The sequence below is a fragment of the Lutjanus erythropterus genome, chromosome 8 (genome assembly GCF_056507025.1).
Source record: "Lutjanus erythropterus isolate fLutEry1 chromosome 8, fLutEry1.hap2, whole genome shotgun sequence".
Lineage (NCBI taxonomy): Eukaryota > Metazoa > Chordata > Actinopteri > Lutjaniformes > Lutjanidae > Lutjanus > Lutjanus erythropterus.
In genome coordinates, this window is record NC_139324.1 from 42,420,413 (window position 1) to 42,438,664 (window position 18,252).

Consider the following 18,252-nt stretch of genomic DNA (forward strand, 5'->3'; position numbering starts at 1 on the left):
AACACGGACGACATCTGTGGGATTAGCTTGTGGTCCTGTCTCAACTCAAACATTTGTAGAATAATTCTAATGTTCCCTCCTTCCGTTCCATTCAAAATATACTGACAAATATTAGTTTAGCAAGGCCCATAATAATACATCGAGCATTATTCTTGTTAAGCAATATTCAGTCATGTTGTAGCAAAAAGAGGCTAAAAACAACTACAAATAAAAGGTTGTTTTTTTTACCTGCAGGTGAGAAAAAGAACCAGGAGGACACTATTACCATAATAACTCATGTTAAGTCAATTACTCAGCTGCCTAAACACTAATATGAACATGGGGAGGAATGAAAAGTGTAATGAACTTAGAGAGAATGACTAAATTGCCTGAAAGAGATCAGTGTGTATTCAAGTGTAAAGCATACTTACTAGGGAGATTGGCTTCAAGTTCTGCAACTTCTGTTGAGAGAAAAAAAAGAATAATAAATAAGGGAGCAGAGAAAAGAGACACACACACAAAAATATGCGAGATCTTCACACACGGAGAGCTGACACCGACACCCTCAAAGTTTTTAAATGAGGCACTGAGACGCTGCCTGCTCATTCAGGAAAGTTTCTCTGCATAAACACATGTCAAATATGCAAAGTGTAAAATAAATTGTCTTTTGCTTACGACACAATGTAACGGAGGAAAAACAGAATGACTCGATCAGTATGCAACAAAGAGGAGGAGGGAGAAAGAGAGAGGAAAGACAGAAGAGAGCCAACGGGAAGACATGTAAAGAGCAGAGGGTAGTTTAGCTGGTGTTGCCTCTGGGTGAAGTCTGGTTGCATTTTTCACTGCCTCTTTGTGTCAGCTGGTTATACAATTTAAAAACTTACAAAAAAGCAAAAAGCAGGAGAGAGGGGGGGTTGCTGCTACTCTGGGCAGTCTGTGTTGTTCTGGTGTGTCATCAGGGCAGGGGTTTCATGGCGGCCACTACGGCCATGGCCGCTGTGCTCCCCCTCACCCCACACTTACATCCCTCACAAAAATGACCTTTGATGCCCCACCTAAACTGTCCCAGCTGATTCTCCTCCGTCAAAAAAAACCATACTGACATAGACTTTGTTGAGATTCTTATTGAGAAACGTCAAGTGGAACACGGAACAAATAACCAGCGGTGAGTTTGATTTCAAGTCTGGTACGATCCACAAGAAAACCACCAGGCTGTTGAAGCGTTACAGAGAGAGGCTGAAAGAAGTGTTAATGCAGACCAACGCGAGAAAGGTAGCAGGTGAAGATGGACGGAGGTGTTAACATGACATTAAACATCTTTGATTATAAAGCCTGATGTTACTCTACAAGTCTGCAGACACTGTTTGCACCCTGAAGTCTCTGTTAACAGCCAGATCTGCATTATACACTGGTCTCCTTTTCACTGTGCTGCTGGATGTTTGTCTATGGAGGCTCATTTCTGCCACTGTGGCGGAAAAAAAGATCCTGTAAGTCATTATAATGAGAAACGTTCTCTTATTTCAAAATAATAAGTTAGTATCTCAAAATAAAATCAAAAATAACTCATTCTGTGCAATATTCAGTGCTAATACCAATACCCATCATTTATACGAACATATTCTTTGAGATGTGCAGAGTGTAATAATTAGGTACTTGCTTGTTTTATTATATTCCCCTCCACATGGAGGTCAGAGCACAGGGTCAGCTGCTGAACAGCTCCATCAGAGCCAGCAGGGAGTTACTGTTTGGCCCAAAAAGACCTCCAACTAGCTTTCGTCTGAACAAGTACTCTTCTTGTAGCCCACTTGTTTGCCGAATGTCAAGTCCCTATCCATATTTTAAAAAGTTCTGACCAAGGATAGTTCACAATTTATTCAATGGTTCTCAGCTTCAAACACTAAATTAAAGTCCTCCTTTCTGGCTGAAGGTGCAGGGTTCAACCTTAGTGTTATTTTTTTTTATTTCACTTGTCTGGCAGGAGGGTAAGAAAAATGTACTTGCCTGAAGTCAATTTTTACTTTCCCCTATATACTTTATCAAATAATGCCTTAGACAAGCCATTGGTTCGATGCTGTGTTCCCAAGTCAACCCAAGTTTGCAAACTTGACGTGCCTTTAAAAAAAACTGTGTGCAGTTTTACATAGCTGTTGTTTTGCCTACATTTAACTCAACTCCTGCTTTAAGGTCAGTGTGGACCTGATTGGTACCATGCATGTGCAACCCTCAACAGAGGTGAGGAGGAAGCAAGATGGCTCACTCCTTATCTACCTTTCTCATCAGTTCCCGCAAAAAAATAAATAAATAAATAAATAAATAAATAAATAAAATCTTTTTTACCACTTGCCAGATCGGGCAATTAAGTTGCTAGATTTACTAGCCCACAGTGGCATTGTACTTGCCCCTGGCAAACTGCTTCAGTGTTTGTCTGTACTCCTTGTCCCAGTTTATTCGACAAACACAACATTACTTTTTCTCATTTAGTGATTTTAATTTGACATTGAAGATGTGAAACTCAAGTTCACTCAAGTTCTTGGGTAAATGACGCCCCCAATGAATCCCATAATAATTTGTAGGGGTGGGGTAAAAATAGTTTCTTCTCGCACTGCAATGCGGATGTGGGCACATGGTGGAACAAGTCTAAACTCATATTAAACTCATATCATTACTGCAGACACATAAATCAAGAGTAGTAGGTAAATTAGTCCTGCCTTTATTTAAATGATCTAGTTTGTCAAATTGATCTACTCTGGTTGTTTACCACTGTGTTGTTGCTTTGTTTTCTGATTGTTCTCCGTACCACATTGAGTGGTCTAGACTAACTAAATAAACTGAAACAAAAAAGGTAGATCTAAACTGTGACGGCAGTGCAGAATCCGGACAGTCCACAGCATTTCATAATTCACCTTCACCAAAGGCAGCAGCTGCAAGCATGTTTTGATTTAAAGGACCAGTGTGAAGGATTTCGTGGTATGTAGCACTGAACTTGCAGATTGCAAACACTTCGCCTCACCCTCATCTTCCAAGTGTGTAGGGGTATCAACACTGGCTACAAAACTCTGGCAAATGTTGTTGCCGTATCTAGATCTGGTGTGTGTTTTGTACATTCTGGGCTACTGTAGAGACATGGCAGCACAGCATGGCAACCTGAAAACATAATGATTCTTATTTTCAGGTAACTGAAGAAAACATGCTAATGAATATTTTATTCCATTCTGGCTATATTCTGCCAATAGATCCCCCTAAATCTTAAGCTTCACATATTTAAATAATTATCTTTCTGAGACAAATGTCAAGTTTATCATAAATGGAACGGAGCAACGCAGAGATCAGAAGTAACAGACGAGTCCGGCTGATGAAAATGACTCTGGTCAGTCACTAACGGTGCAGCAGAGAGGCTGCTCTCCATCGCTGGAGACATAACGATAATAAGAACACAGCAGAGCACTCCACCTTCTTCTCATTTTGTTATTCTCATGCAGGCAGGAGACTGTAATATTAATTAATTCATGAATTAATACAGTTAACTTTTCAAATTGAAAAGGCTGTGTACCATTTGTCTTAATTGCCAGTTTCATATAGTATTTCAGTGGAATAAGGAAACCAGTAATGTTTTGTCACACAGTATACTTGAGCAAGATTTCCAGACCTGGCAATTGGCTAAGAGAAAAAACGCAGAGAGAGGAGAGAACACAGGAAGGAGAAAACTTATTATGGAAAATGGTGAAAGGAATAAAGTGTGAGATTGACACAAATGTAAACAGAATGACAAAAACTCCCAAGGACAAGGACAACAACCCTTTGAAATTTAAAGGAGGGAGGAGGAGGCGTGTGTCTGAAGGCTGCATCTCAAAGCAATGAGAGGTAATAAAAACCAAAGGTAGGACAAAGGTAGAAACAGAGAAAAAGAAACAGAAGAAGCTAAAACATCTATTCCTGCATGGAAACAAACCAGAACACATCAACATCGACAAACAACTGCCTTGACCCACAGTGTCAGTCCTCAAATATTTAGCTGCCAAGTTTGTTTTGCTTGGAGTGGATCGTGACCCAGGTACCTTTGGTAAGGAGGCGGTCCCTGATGGAGACCCTGTGGGTGGAGTCAGAGGCTCCGGAGGCACGGCCCGTCTTTCCTCCATCATCCTTCTTCAGCTTACTGGCCAAAGTAAGCATAGCTACGCTGCTGTGATCTGCCTCGGTCTGCCCCACGCGGCACTGTGCTGCACTGCACTGCTGCTCAAACGCCTGAAAATCAAACAGAGCATCAAGAATTCAGTGATCAATAAATCAATCAATCTCATCATAATGCAGGAGAGAGGAAAAACAATGTATGTTTTGTGTTCCATTTCTCCAGAGTTCACAGGTTTTCTTGTGGTTTCTCAAGGTTTGAAAACACATAACGGCGATTAATCTGTCCATTATTTTCTTGATTAATCAATTAGTTGTTTGGTCCATAACATGTCAGAAAAATGTCAGTAATAATTATTAAAAGGGCACATTTTCATGAAGCCTGAATCTGTAATTTTATAATAATCATTTAAAAATTCTCTCCAGTTTCACCTCACAGTCCAAAGACATTCACATTAGGTGATCTACCTGGAAGGTTACTGCAGATGTGACACACTTGTGAATTTGAATGATTGTCTTGGCTTGTTGTCTCGACCCTGTGATAGACTGACGACCTGTCCAAGCTGTACTCTGCCTCAGGCACAGTGTGCTGGAGTAGACGCCATCTCCACACTGCACAGATTAAGTATATATATGTACATATATAATAGAAGACTGGATGGATGGAAAAAGCGAGAGTCACTGCTTTTTGTAATGGCTGAGAGAGCATTTCCATTTGAAAAAATCTGGAAAAGAACGAAGACGGAGTCTCCCTTTAAAGGTAAATGATACCCATGGCCAAAGCACAGTTCTGCGTATAAATCATCTTTTCACATCAAGCTACTAGAAGTATTGCAAGAAAATGATTTTCAACCCACGTGTTCAACAGGTAACACGCAGGGAAATGATGAAGTTCACGTCTACTCCTTCCTGTACTTATTATAGCACTAAATTGACTGCTATGACACCATTTAATTACGGTGGAATAATGAAGTGCTTGACATTGATTAAGCGAAGTCAATTACAATTTGACTCCCTGTTGTGGAAAGACGTGGAGCTACAACTTGTCTATTAGTGTCGAGTTATAGACTTATTATACAAGATTAATTGCAGTAAACTGAGATAATTAGTAACACAACCTCCTTTTGTGTAACTTTCCTTTACACAAAGCCTATTCTCTACAACAGAAAAAGGCTGTGCAATAACAGCTACAGTAATCATAATTTATTCAACACTTATGCAGAAGAATAACCAGATAACTGACTACTGAAGATCTGATATACTGTAGTGTAAATTATCACATAAAAGTCAGACTAATTCAAATCCTAACTGTTAATTTTATTATTTCTAAGGGGAGGTTATCAACAGTGCAGACCAAAATGCCTCTGCCACTTGAATAGACAACCAATCAGAGCAATGAATCATGTGAGGCAGCACTGAGTGACACATGCATGCATGTTGGGGCCATGCTTGGTCTGTTTTCAAGCAGAAAAAAATGGTGGCCTGGTCACAAACTTTCTCAAATTACAGTTAAACATGTTTTTGAAAAAATTCAGGCGACAGAGTAAAAGATTCTTGTTTCATATTTGTTCAGCATTGCCTAGTTTGACAGTTTGATCAGAGTTTTGGGAGCCTGGTGGATTGCACTCGAAATATGCGACGTGTGATTTTTCAAATCTCTGTCCGTGACATATCGCACTCACCCCATATTAAATAAACAGTTTTTATTGGCCCAAAGAGATCCAGGACAGGTGGAAATCCATCTGAACACCAGCCAGATATATTTGCCAAAGTTAATGTTAGCTCTGGCAGATACGCCTAGCTCACAGGCTACATAACCATGTGACCATTGCAGCACTGCTGAAAGATGGCAAAACCATACATTAAGTGTTTTCCATAGTGGTTATTTATATTGTCTTACACCAAAATCAACACATGTAGGATTTTTAAACATGGCTAACCCCGCTGACAACAGGTGATTGATGCTTTTCTCATTGCCTGTAGATGAGGTTGTCTTTCTGCTTTTTATTTTAATGATGTGTGCTAGAAAGCTGGGACTCAACTCATGTCTGTGCAGCAGAGCAGAGAGAAAGCATTTGTAAAAGTCTCTGTGTCCAGCTTTCAGTAAGTTTGTAGCTTCTAACTGAATCTCTGTAGTTTGGAGCCTTCATTGCCTCCACTGGAAAAGAGGTGAAAATTTGCATGTCCACCCGGGTGTCATATTTCCATCACTGCCAATCGGAGCTGGAGCTGATAAATGGCCGTGACTAAGTTCAGAGTCATTTGATCCAGGAGTAAACAGCATCTGTACTAAAGCTGTAATGATCAATCAGTCATGATGATCAATCATGATTAATCAGTTAATCCTTTACTAAATTAATGGCCAAATATTTTGATAATCAGCTTGAGTAATTTTTAAGAAAAACAGTAAAAACTCTGTGATTTTAGCTTCTCAAATGTAAATATTTTCTAGTTTCTTTACTCCTCTACGACAATAATCTGAATATCATTAGGTTGAAGACAAAATAAGACATCTGAGGACGTCATTTTGGGCTTAAGGAAACACATTTTTCACCATTTTCTGACATTTTATGGACCAAACAACTAATTAAAAAAATGGTCAACAGATTAATCGACAATGAAAATAGTGGTTTGTTGCAGCCCTAAATTGTTCCCTTTCCCATTGCAGACAAAAGACAGATGTTAGTGGGTGTTAGTGGGTTTTCTGTGCAATGCAAAAGGGGCTTCAATAATGTGGCTGTTGTATGCAAAAAGGAACTCACAAATTAGTAAAAAAAAAAAAAAAAAAGAAAAGAAAAACCACAATAAAAAAAAACATTCTCATTTAATTATCTCAGAAAAGCAAGTGTACCAGACAGAGGGAAGCCTGCAGAGACAAGCATCACAAATCCTCTTATATGAACGGCATTTTGTCATCGCTAAATAATATTCAACAGACTCACTGTAACAGCAGAGTAACAGGAAGAGAAAAGAGTACTTCAGTATCATGCTTCTGCCAACTTTCCTATTAATGGTGCTGTAGCAGGAAGCCATTATCTATGGCACGGCGTTGTTAAACTCAGAGACGAAAGCATTCATTCCTTGTAAACATGTCTTCTGGTAGCTATCAATGCCATGCAACAGCAGACTGTGGTTGTTTTCTCATTTCCTGGGGCTGCATCTTATGCCATTTAACTGTTGATCGTATGGCATTTACTGTGCATACACCTGTAAAAATCAGGTAAGAATATCTATGTAAGGCATAAAATACACTGAGCAGGTAATTACTGTGAAATAAAGAGGTTTATTTCACAATAATGACCTGCTCACTGTACATTATCCCGCTTATTAAATGGTCACTGACCCCCCGAAATCTATAATTTGACTCTTTTAAATTGATTTTATGGATTTAAGAATAATTTATTGCTCCTGTAGCGTCTATGATCAGAACTGCATCCATTTCAACAATCTAGCAACGGTCTTCTAAATACCAGACTTAAGAATGCTGTGACTGACCAATCAGAAGCAAGTAACAGCAACAGCCATGTAATAAAATGGATTAAAACAAGTCAATCAAGACATAACAACCTGCAATGAAGTCTGACAAAGATAATGTATCAAAATATTTTAAACAAAAATTATCAAGTGACCTAAAAATTGAATAATTCAAAAGTTTTTTAAACATATTCCAGAATCAAACAGGTTTAATAAAAATCAAGATGAGAATCCTGACTTTAAGTTTAACAACAAACATAATACAATCAGGCTGTTTCCGAGATTCCATATCAACATGTTATTTAGTATGATAAACCAGTATGTGAGATTTCTTAAGTATGTCCAGAGCCCAGAGAGAGGCTGGGCAATAGGATGACATTATATTGTATTGTAATATGACACTAGATATCACTGGACACTGGATATCGTTGTATCGTGACATGTGTAACGTGTTGTCTTGTCCTGGTTTTAAAGGCTGCATTACAATTAAGTGGTGTCATTTTAAGAATTTACCAGATTGTTCCAGCTGATCTCATATTTGTCTTTACTCACTTAGGCATGATATCCACATTACTGATGATTATTTATAAAATAATCTCACATTTTATCAAAACACCAATAGTCATCCCTGTAATATTGTTGCAATATAATACAACAAACTTATTTTATCCCCTCAGCCACTTCCACCCTTTGCAGTACACAACATATAAGTCACAACTTACACGATCAATAATTATCAATATCGACCGATATGAAACTTCACTATCGTGATAGTTTTTTCGGCTATATCCCCCAGGCCTACCAGAACCTTAGTATGAAGTAAATACTATGTGATGTGCATACCATTTCTGAGGAAAGATAGTAAATAATATAATAATACAGTATTCAAGCACTTGACACAACAACTACAAAAACAAACAAAAACAGACAGCGACCATGGCGGCTCTGTGTAACATCAGTAATGCTTAAATGTAAGTAAAGGTTTCACTTTGCTAGATATATTTTTTCAGTTCGATCATTGTTGGCACATGGTTACGTGTCTCCAGCTGGTGATGAAGTGACATTATACACACTGAATAGTGCATCCGAAAAGAATCACACTACTGTTTATTTATACAAAAGTATGTTAAGCAAAAGTATCCATCCACATCCACAACCACATTTTGGGTATGTGGTTGTGGATGTGACTTCAAACACAGCATTACAATCACCTTGCCTGGTGCAGCAGCATCCGTACAGCCTACTAACCTCCCTGACACACAGCTTGCATCACTCACTCAATAATGTAATATAATTCAGTCTTGCTGATCCCACTGATCCCTTCTGCTGTTTTGAAAATGTTCCCTTTCCCCTAGTTTGCTGCTAAAAGCGCACTGTTACCTTTTAACTGTTGTACACTTTCACAGGTGGCGCAGAGCTCTTTTAACCTCGCTCAGGGAGCAGTTCACTCTGCACTCTGTGTGACTGGTCTGAGCGCTGGGTGAGCTCATTTAGGGAGCAGCAGCAGCAGAGAGTGAAGGTATCAGGTATCAGTGAGCCCATGAAATGTGTGTCGCTGAGTCTGACTCAACACCCACCTGCCTCAACTGTCAGTCACTGCACCCTGGCGTTGCTCACTGACACAAACTACCTGGATGTTAGTCAAATAGCTGTAGGGGAAGGAACAGGGCCATGCAGCACAAGCAGACAACAGAGCTGGCAGCGAAACACACACACAGATTGAAACAACTAGTAAATACACACACACACAATCTTCCTGTTGTGCACTGAAAAAATTCCCCCACACAGGGACAAATCTTCTTAACAGTATAGCAAGCTTAATTTCTATAACCATATTTATTCATAAATTGGTAGAATATGGAGTAAGAACACTAGAGCCTGATTAGCCGATATTATCAGTCCGATATCAGCCCATGTGATCCGATATGCACTGCTATGAAAATGTTTTCTTTTAACAGAAAATAACGCAGATAGTTTGTGTTTATTAGCTTTATAGGTAGCATATTATGTATATCTGATCTAGTGTTATCATAAATATCAATATATCAATATTTCACAGCTGAAATGCTTTCAATACTCAATTTTTCAGTGTCAGTACTCCAGTACCAGCTCTTTCTCAGTTCTTCATCTTTCCGACAGCGAGTTGACACACACCACTGCAGTCTCCTGTCCCTCGCTCACAGTGCTGTCTTCTTCTCATCACTTGCCTCATTTTCTATATCCATTGTCACGTTATAGCTTTGTTATATTTATCTCAAAATACAATTCCACAACCTCAACGTTGAGTCAGTTTTTAAAACTGTATTTTTCAAAGTACTGTATTAAAATTAGAAATTACAGTATTGTGACAACACTAATTTGAAAAAAATCATATATACTGCGCTGTTTGTGTTTTTATTTATAGTTATTTACAATTCTTAAACTAGTGAATGTTTATTGTTTCAGTTCCCTGATCTCAATTTGGACAATAAAGTTCACTGTTAAACTGTAAAATGTCCTGCCTTTATTATACGACTTTCATATCGTTTGAAGGATCATTGAAAAAATGTGTTTATGCAAATATTCTATAAGCTGTGGGTTATAGACGTTATAGTGTTTTTACTCCCTAATATCAGTATGTGAATCGGCACCAAAAGTCCATTATCAGTCTGTCCCTAAAGAACATCTGTTCAGTAAAGAGGAGAAACTTCTTAAACTTCACTTTATTTTGAAATGTCTATAAAAAAGACTAAATGAGTCCAGCTAACTCAGCTGTGATACTCAAACACAAGTGTTTCCCCACAAGATAAGACCTGTCGTGGTGCAGAGAGCAAATGAAACAGACTTTAGATTTAATGTTAATATAAATACTCTTATAAGAGAAGTTACCGCCTCGTCACTGTACTTTTAGCTCGTTAACTCCCCGCAATAACAAGCCGCTCTCACTGCTAATCACAGCTAGCTACACACAGTATCCCAGCCTGTGACCAGCCTCAGCTCAGGTTCATTCTTCACACCTGCGGTTGGGTGCACGAAGTCGTGTCACTTGGTTTAATTAGCGAAGACACACGTTTAAGTTGTTGAAGTATCTATGCTAGCCAGTGTTAGCTTGTGTGTTATCTGAGCGGTGTTTTTTACCTGCTGTCTCAGAGCTAGCGCTCCGTGCTACACCATACTCAGCTGCCCTCCTCTGCTCACGGCGCTGCCTGCGGCTCCAGCCAGAGGTTCAACGACACTCGTCCGACTGGAAATCACTTCCAAAATTATTATTTTGGAGGCTCGGAGTGGATTTAAACTGACTGGAGAATCAGCTGTCAGAACTTCGTTCCGGTGTCATGGGCAACGGAAGCGCAGTGAATGCCGGTAGTTATTGTTGTCCGTGTAGACACGGCGGCAGATAAACAGTTCCGCAGCGCAGATAGACGAGTAGGTTCTGTTACATTTACAAACAGTGAAGAACTGTAATAACAAAAACATACACCTTAATACATACAAGGCCTACGGAGCCCCTCTGGTGACATTGGATGAAAAAAAAAAAAATAATGCGTGGCCACGTATTAGTATCTCGTGGCCACGAGATAGTAATGCGTGGCCACACATTACTATCTCGTGGCCACGAGATAATAACGCGTGGCCACAAGATAGTTAATGCGCGGCCACGAGATAATTAATGCGTGGTCGCGAGATAGTTAATGCGTGGTCACAAGATAGTTATTGTAGTCATCCCATGCAGACTGTTGGTTTTATCATGGACAAGTTTGATTTAATTTCATTTTATTTTAATATAGGAATGAATTACAATGACATACTTCAGTCACTTGTGGCAAGGCATGGAGTAATTCTTAGCGAGAGACTCGGAGCCCCTATGGTGACATTGGATGAAAAAAAAAAAAAATGCGTGGCCACGCATTACTATCTCGTGGCCACGAGATAATAATGCGTGGCCACGAGATAGTAATGCGTGGCCACGCATTATTTTTTTTCATCCAATGTCACCAGAGGGGCTCCGTACAAGGCTCATTACATGACAACAATAACATCAATTATATGAAAGTGTATTAGCAAACAATAAAAAATAGGAAATAAACCCCAGGAAAAAAAATAAAATGACTGAAAATGAAAATAAAGAACAAGAAAAAAAGTGTATATAGCTGTTCTAAGACAGTGTTTCTCAATATTTCCTCAGCCAAGGAGCTCTCATAGGACAGAGGGGGTCCTCGTGTATGTCTGTATGGATGGGATCATTTGAGTGAGGCTTTTGTTTTTCATTATTTTTAGACTTACTTAGTTATGTGAAAGAACAACACAAGAGAAATGTACTGAAGAGATGTTAGACATATTATTATTATTATTATTATTATTATTATTATTATTATTATTATTATTATTGTTGTTGTTGTTGTTGTTGTAAAAAGAACAATAATAGTTCTATCCTATCCTTAGACTTCAACATGATAAAGAGAGCATGTTTCCACCTTGCTTGACTGGCGGGTGCAAGATTTATATAAATTGTTACAGAATCTATGAACTATTTTAGATTTTAAAATACTATGAAGCTGTTTGTAAAAATAAATAAATACTTTTTAATATCATTATAATTTAAAAGAATGTATGTGAAACTCCTGGGGGTCCCCAGACCTCTATTTTAGAACAACTGAAAAACACTACATTAAATAAATATTTGTTTTTTAATCAACTATATAGGATTCCAGGCATCACACAACTGCTCCCTCCCACAGTCATGTAGAGAAAGCAAGAGCCATGTATTTTAAAGCAACACTATCAAAAATATGAAAGTTGTGGTTCCCAGGACTTGTGTCATGTAGAATTTTGGAATTAAAATCAGACTGATGACATCAGTTGACTTCCCTTTAAAAATCCCATGAAGTCAAAATTGATGTCTAAGTGTTTTTTATCACATGTTTTGCGCTGTGTCAGTGGTTCCCAGTCTTTTTTTCCTTGGAGCCCCTCCTACTTGTATCTAAAGAAAGCTGAGCCAAACACCAAAAGAATAAATGATTCATTCCAAAGCTTTACTGTCCAAAATAAACATTATTCAATTTGCTTCCTTTCTTTGGACCTTTACTTTTGATAAATGTAATTTTTTTTTTAGTTTAAGCTTACCATTTTTACTTTTCACAACCGAACAGAGAAGCTTACACACACTCATCCCTTCCCAAAAGGGCAATAATGATTCCTACTAAGTAGCTTACTATTTTTTATTGTGATTTTAGTTTACATGCAAATCCCATTTTGAAGACCTCAGAGCAGCCAAAGTCCTGAGGACCCCCTGTGATTTCTGGCGCCCCCCGAGGGCGCCCCGGACCTCAGGCTGAGAACCAATGCGCTATACTGTCTGTCATCTATACACTGGTATTCTGTCCAAAAATGACAAAAAATGTCATTTTGTGGATAATCTGATAATCATTCAGAGTTAATCCTTTCCTGTAGAACATTAGAAGTTGTCATAACTCAAAAAGATTTTTGTTTTAAGCCAAATGATTTGTTTTAAGAGTGAAAAATAAACAAGTTAATGACACGTTCTAAGATTCACAGTGGAACGACAGTGACAATTAATTGAAAATCAATTTAAAAGTAAAAGACAACAATCAAATATGTTCAATAGCTCTGCAAAATGTTTAGGAAAAAGCATCCACATGATGAAACTTCCTCCCACACACACACACAGACACACACACACACACCCACACACACACACCCACACACACACACACACACACACACACACACACACGCCTTGAAAAGAGCACCGTTTGCACAATGGAAACTCAGACTTGCTGTTTGATAGAACAGCTCACTCGTTTCTTGGAGCAAACCCAGTTCACCCTAAAGTCTTTGGACAGATCTGTGATTCACTCAGCCAGTTGTTCTGGACCCGGGAGGGGGGGGGGGGGGGGGGGGGGGTGCTGTCACTGTAAACAAGAACATGTTCTTGACTGACCTGCCTGGTTAGATGAAGGTTTTAAAAAAGAAGAGTTTATTAATCTTGGAGCGGCTGATTATATTGTATTTCATCTACATCTGTTTAGACAGGTGTTGGCCATCAGGCTTTCTGCAGCGCTCATATACCAAAGGATTTTCCCCCCGATGATGTTGTGTTCTCTCGCTCCTCTTCACGTGGCTGTGCTTAACACGTTGCTTTTGTTATTCAGCGGATGCCGACTGAGGAGAAAGCATCTGCATTTATTTGTAGGCCTGGTGTCACTGTACAGTTATTACAAAATGAAAAAGAACAGCTGACCAAACTCCAAATAACAGCTGAATATTGGAAAACATTATGCAGATTAAAATCCAATAAAGTCAAATAGCATTAAGAGGTGAAGACATGTCAGGAGGAAGAGATGGAGAACAGATTGTCAGATAACCAGATGGGATCAAGAGCAATTTTCTCAACATACTGAAGATATCAACAAATAAAACGTAACATAATTTCCTCAAATGACCCATAAAAGAGAAAATGCAACATTAAAGAAGAAGAAGGCACTTTCACTTTGAAATGAAACATTTCTGTCACTTTTGGTCTTCGAGCTCAGCAGCAGCGTAAACAAGAGGATAATAAAAGTTTATCGTGTTTTTCTACCCAAAGGGGGCAATTAACTGACAGAGGATGCACCTTAAGGAATTTCAGATTTGTGCTTATCTTTGACAGACAGCTCCAGAAAAATGAAATGTGAAATTAGCTTCTGTTAACTTTGAAGTCTGCAGCCCAACAGTGATTTGGAAAATGTTCAATTAAAGTCAAAAAACATCTGCTGTTTGCATGCCAGACACAAAAATATTACCATTTACCTCCTGTTGCTATGTTGTGTAGGCTACATAGGGTTTGGGCTCTTGTGAGGGCAGTTAATTAGTCTTCTCTCCCTGATCGATATCCAGTCCTCCAGCTTTAGCTTTCACCAGAGGAGCAGGTCATGCATATCTTTTGTCTTACTGACTATAAGAAATCAGAGGTTGTGTTGTTTACACTCACTGTCCAACTCCAGCCCACGAATCTTCATTTCCCTTGTATGAAACATCCCATGGTCAGTTTTCTACCATGTAGTTATTAAGTGGTATGATTAATAGATTCCTCTGTGTAAACAGACTCATAAATGTCCTGCTGTAAAAACATTTCACTCAGAAAACTATGACTACTCTTAGAAACGGTCCCTCACAATTAAAACATGGCAACAACTCCAGCTTCTTTGTATTCTTCACATATTTAATTGTGCAAACTGTATTATTTTTAAACTATAATACTACTTATTTTATGTGCAACACTACATGCAGTTCTCAACATTAACATTTAATATGTATTGGTGATTTTGTATTTGTATTTTAATTTTTGTACATCTTTTGGCTGTGGTTACCTCATATTCCTTCATGTGTTTTTCTTTTTGGATTTATGTGCTTGTGAAACAAATAAGCCTAAACCTCATGATGCATATGTTGTTCTGTGTAGGCACTTGACTTTAAGGGATAGTTCACCAAAAAATGATCTTCTCACCCTCGTGCCGATTGAAGGTTGGGTTTAGTTTTTCAGTCCACAAAACGCTGCTGGAGTTTTACAGGAAAACATTACTGCAGAGTTGCATTGAAAGACACCATTTACACCATTTTTATACCAGCTTGGAGCCACATTCATGTTAGCGTGCACACTGTCTGAGCTGGGTGTGTGATGTGACAGTGTGTGTGTGTAGGTGAACACCACGTAGGAGACCTGCATTACGCCAGTCAAGCAGTATGAAGGTATTTTAAGTATTTTTGCTTGTTTTTTTCCATTTGAAAACTGATCACCATAAATTTACACCGTTTGGGAGATTCTAAATGCTGTTTTCCTGTGAAACTCGAGCAGCATTTTGTGGACTAAAAACCTAAACCTGCCCTTCAATCAGCATGAGGGTGAGCATATAATGACTTCATTTTTATTTTTAGGTGATCTATCCCTTTAACATCAAATGAACGTTGACATTTTAAGCCCATTTGTGGTCTTTGTTGATCCGTAAATGTGCAGTATGTAAGAATTGAAAGATTTTGGCCACCTGCCAAATTCATACTCCCAACCAATCAGGGTCAGCATATTTTCAGAGGAACTGCTAACTGCTGATGCTACTGCACCAAGTGTGTCAGGGTGACTGAGAGTCCAGTCTGGACCTGTTCTATATGAAGAAGGCCCTGAGATAACTGCTGTTGTGATTTGACACGATATAAATAAAATTTAATTGACTTGTTAATTATAGCTGTTGTTAGCTATTTATAGTTAAGTCAGCCGCGCAGCTAGGAGCAGTTCTATTAGCTGACTCCCTCTGGGATAGAAGTCTGGAGCACTGGACGAATGTTGGTGTTTATAGCTCCAGCACATGAGCTTTGGGCTGTCGGGAGGAAGTTGCCAGGCCTGGAGCGAAGGGGATGCAGTGGCGAGCAGCCCTGGAATAGGCACCAGAACCAGAGCTGGGTGAGCAGGCAGTGGAGCCGGGATCAGCAGCCTGTCAGAGACCACGGCTGGACCGGGACTGAACACAGTTTGATGACAGGAAAGAAACAAGGTAACTCCGACCAGGACTCCACGGATGACAAAGAGATGGCAGGTTGAGGAGAGGAGTCAAACCAGTGAGGTGCCGGAGAGAAGTGGAGTGTTAGAGAGACACCAGAGTCTGTGAGTGCTGTAATGGTGGAAAAACTAGACCTCAACAAGATGGTTTTGGTGACTTTTATTTTGTTTCTGTCAAGTCTGAACTTGAAGTGTGTTTTACGATCCATTAAATAAGCTAGTCTTAGTTCAGTGAAGGAAAGACACTAGAATTTAGAAGGGTGGTGTTTATAGAGTATTAGCACTTATTTTCAGGTGTAATGTGACATTTGTAAATTTTAATTTCATTGTGCAGTATTCAATATTTAAATCAGGTGTATTATCATTCAGTGTGCAACATCAATATCTTATTTAGGTGAAATTCAATTTCACTGTGCAATAATCAGATGTATTATCATCATTCTATGTGCAACAGCAATATTCCCTCCGTGCAATGGCATAAATTCAACTGCTCAGTTTCCTTACTGTTCCCATTTTTATATTTCTTTTGTTTAAATTGTTGATATTTTTAATATTTCCTTATATTTTAGTATTTTTTTATTTTTATATTTTGTATTGATGCTTCTATACATATTTGCTGTCCACTTTGATGCTGTAACACTGTAAATTTCCCCACTGTGGGACAAATAAAACAATATCTGATAAGACATTTTTGACAAACGTCAAAACTGTTATTTCCTCACACTCTGTTGATAATTACAGTTAATTCTTTAAACTGATATTTGTACATATTGCTCCTCTGAAATTATTAGAAATCAGTCAACCATTTTCAACTCTAAAAACACAGGATACAAAGAAAAATTATAATGGTATTTCTTCTGTAGGTTTTACTGATATTTTTTTCCTGCACATCTTAAAATAATACACAAAGAAGAGTTTACAGCCATGCTAGTGTCTCTGTTAGGCTGTACTTTGACACAGGTAGCAGGTATAATGTTGACAGGAGTGTAGCGAGGGTAAACTCAGAATCCACCTCTTTGAAATAACAGAATCAATCAATGGGGGGAGACAAGACAGGTAAACTACAGTTTACTCATTTTTATACTCCTGCATGTTTACAATGTCGGCTCTCTAAGGTAAACTAAGGTAGGTATGCACGCCCACCACCACCGCTGCAGACTTTTATTTTTTATTTTTTATTTTTTATTTTTTATTTTTCAACAAAACCAGAGCGCCTCCCCAGTGCTGAAACAAAACAACACTCTTGCTTGTTAGCATGCTAACATTAGCTAATAAGTACTAAAAATGAAGTAGGGCTATCAGTAGTTTTGCAGGTGGTCTGATGATGGCGCTAGAGGATCACCAAAGTCAGTAGGATTCATCTTCTGGGCACCATGAATCTCTAGTAGTATAGCTGTTGAAAGTTTGTACCAGAGGATTTTCTAACTCAGCTCAAATGATATTTTTTGTTCTAATGTGAACATTTTACACACATAATTGGATTGTCACGTCCTTCACTTCTAACACTGCTTCAGTGTATTTTGTTAAAGAATCAGTGTTATGCCACCAGTTACTCTGTTTGTGCATCAGAGTGACATCTGGCTGTCAGTTGAGATCAGACTGTGACTGTGACTGCAGCAGCAGTGACAGGAGCCCCAGTGGCTCTAATCTTAATCATGTAAAACCAAAGTGTTACACCTGAGGCTTTACTCTCCCTGCTGGACAACATGACCCAGATGTGAGTGTAGTGTCTGCTCAGTTTAAGGGAAAAACTTCTCTGCAAAAACATGACTAATGCACATGTCACAATAATACAAATCCTGTTTCATGCTGCATGTTTGCTTTACTTCTGCTGCACTGTTGCAGAAACCATGGGCTGTTTGGAAAACCAAGAAGTACTCCATTTACAACTAATTAGTGAAAATAAGAACTTTTGTTCAAGCAGAACGCAAAATGATGGCTGAACAAACACTGGCATAGTGCTGTCTTTGAAACTTTTTTTTTAAAGCATGCAAATAAGATACACAGTTAGGATAATCAGGTGTGGCACTTTCTGTGGGACTGCAAAACATTTTTATCCCTTGTCATGTCCCACATATTGAGACATTTTGATTGGCTCTAGTTGTCAAAAGTAAAACCCCTGCAGGACAGACACTTTTCTAAAA

General features: G+C 38.7%; 1 protein-coding gene across 2 annotated transcripts in view; it reads right to left on the bottom strand.

Moving 5' to 3' along the window:
- ube2f (ubiquitin-conjugating enzyme E2F (putative)) overlaps nt 1-10,924 on the bottom strand; it is a 64,691-nt gene extending 53,767 nt beyond the window's left edge. Inside the window, exons 1-3 of one of the 2 annotated variants that reach the window (XM_084725557.1) lie at nt 10,696-10,923; nt 4,035-4,221; nt 411-440 (exon numbers count right to left, since the gene is read on the bottom strand). In XM_084725557.1, coding sequence (XP_084581683.1) covers nt 411-440; nt 4,035-4,149 — 145 coding nt within the window. In that variant the 5' untranslated portion in view covers nt 4,150-4,221; nt 10,696-10,923. Of the gene's footprint in view, nt 1-410; nt 441-4,034; nt 4,222-10,695 lie in introns of both variants that reach the window. The other variant, XM_084725558.1, reaches the window with a different exon arrangement.
- Between the last annotated feature and the right edge of the window lie 7,328 nt (nt 10,925-18,252).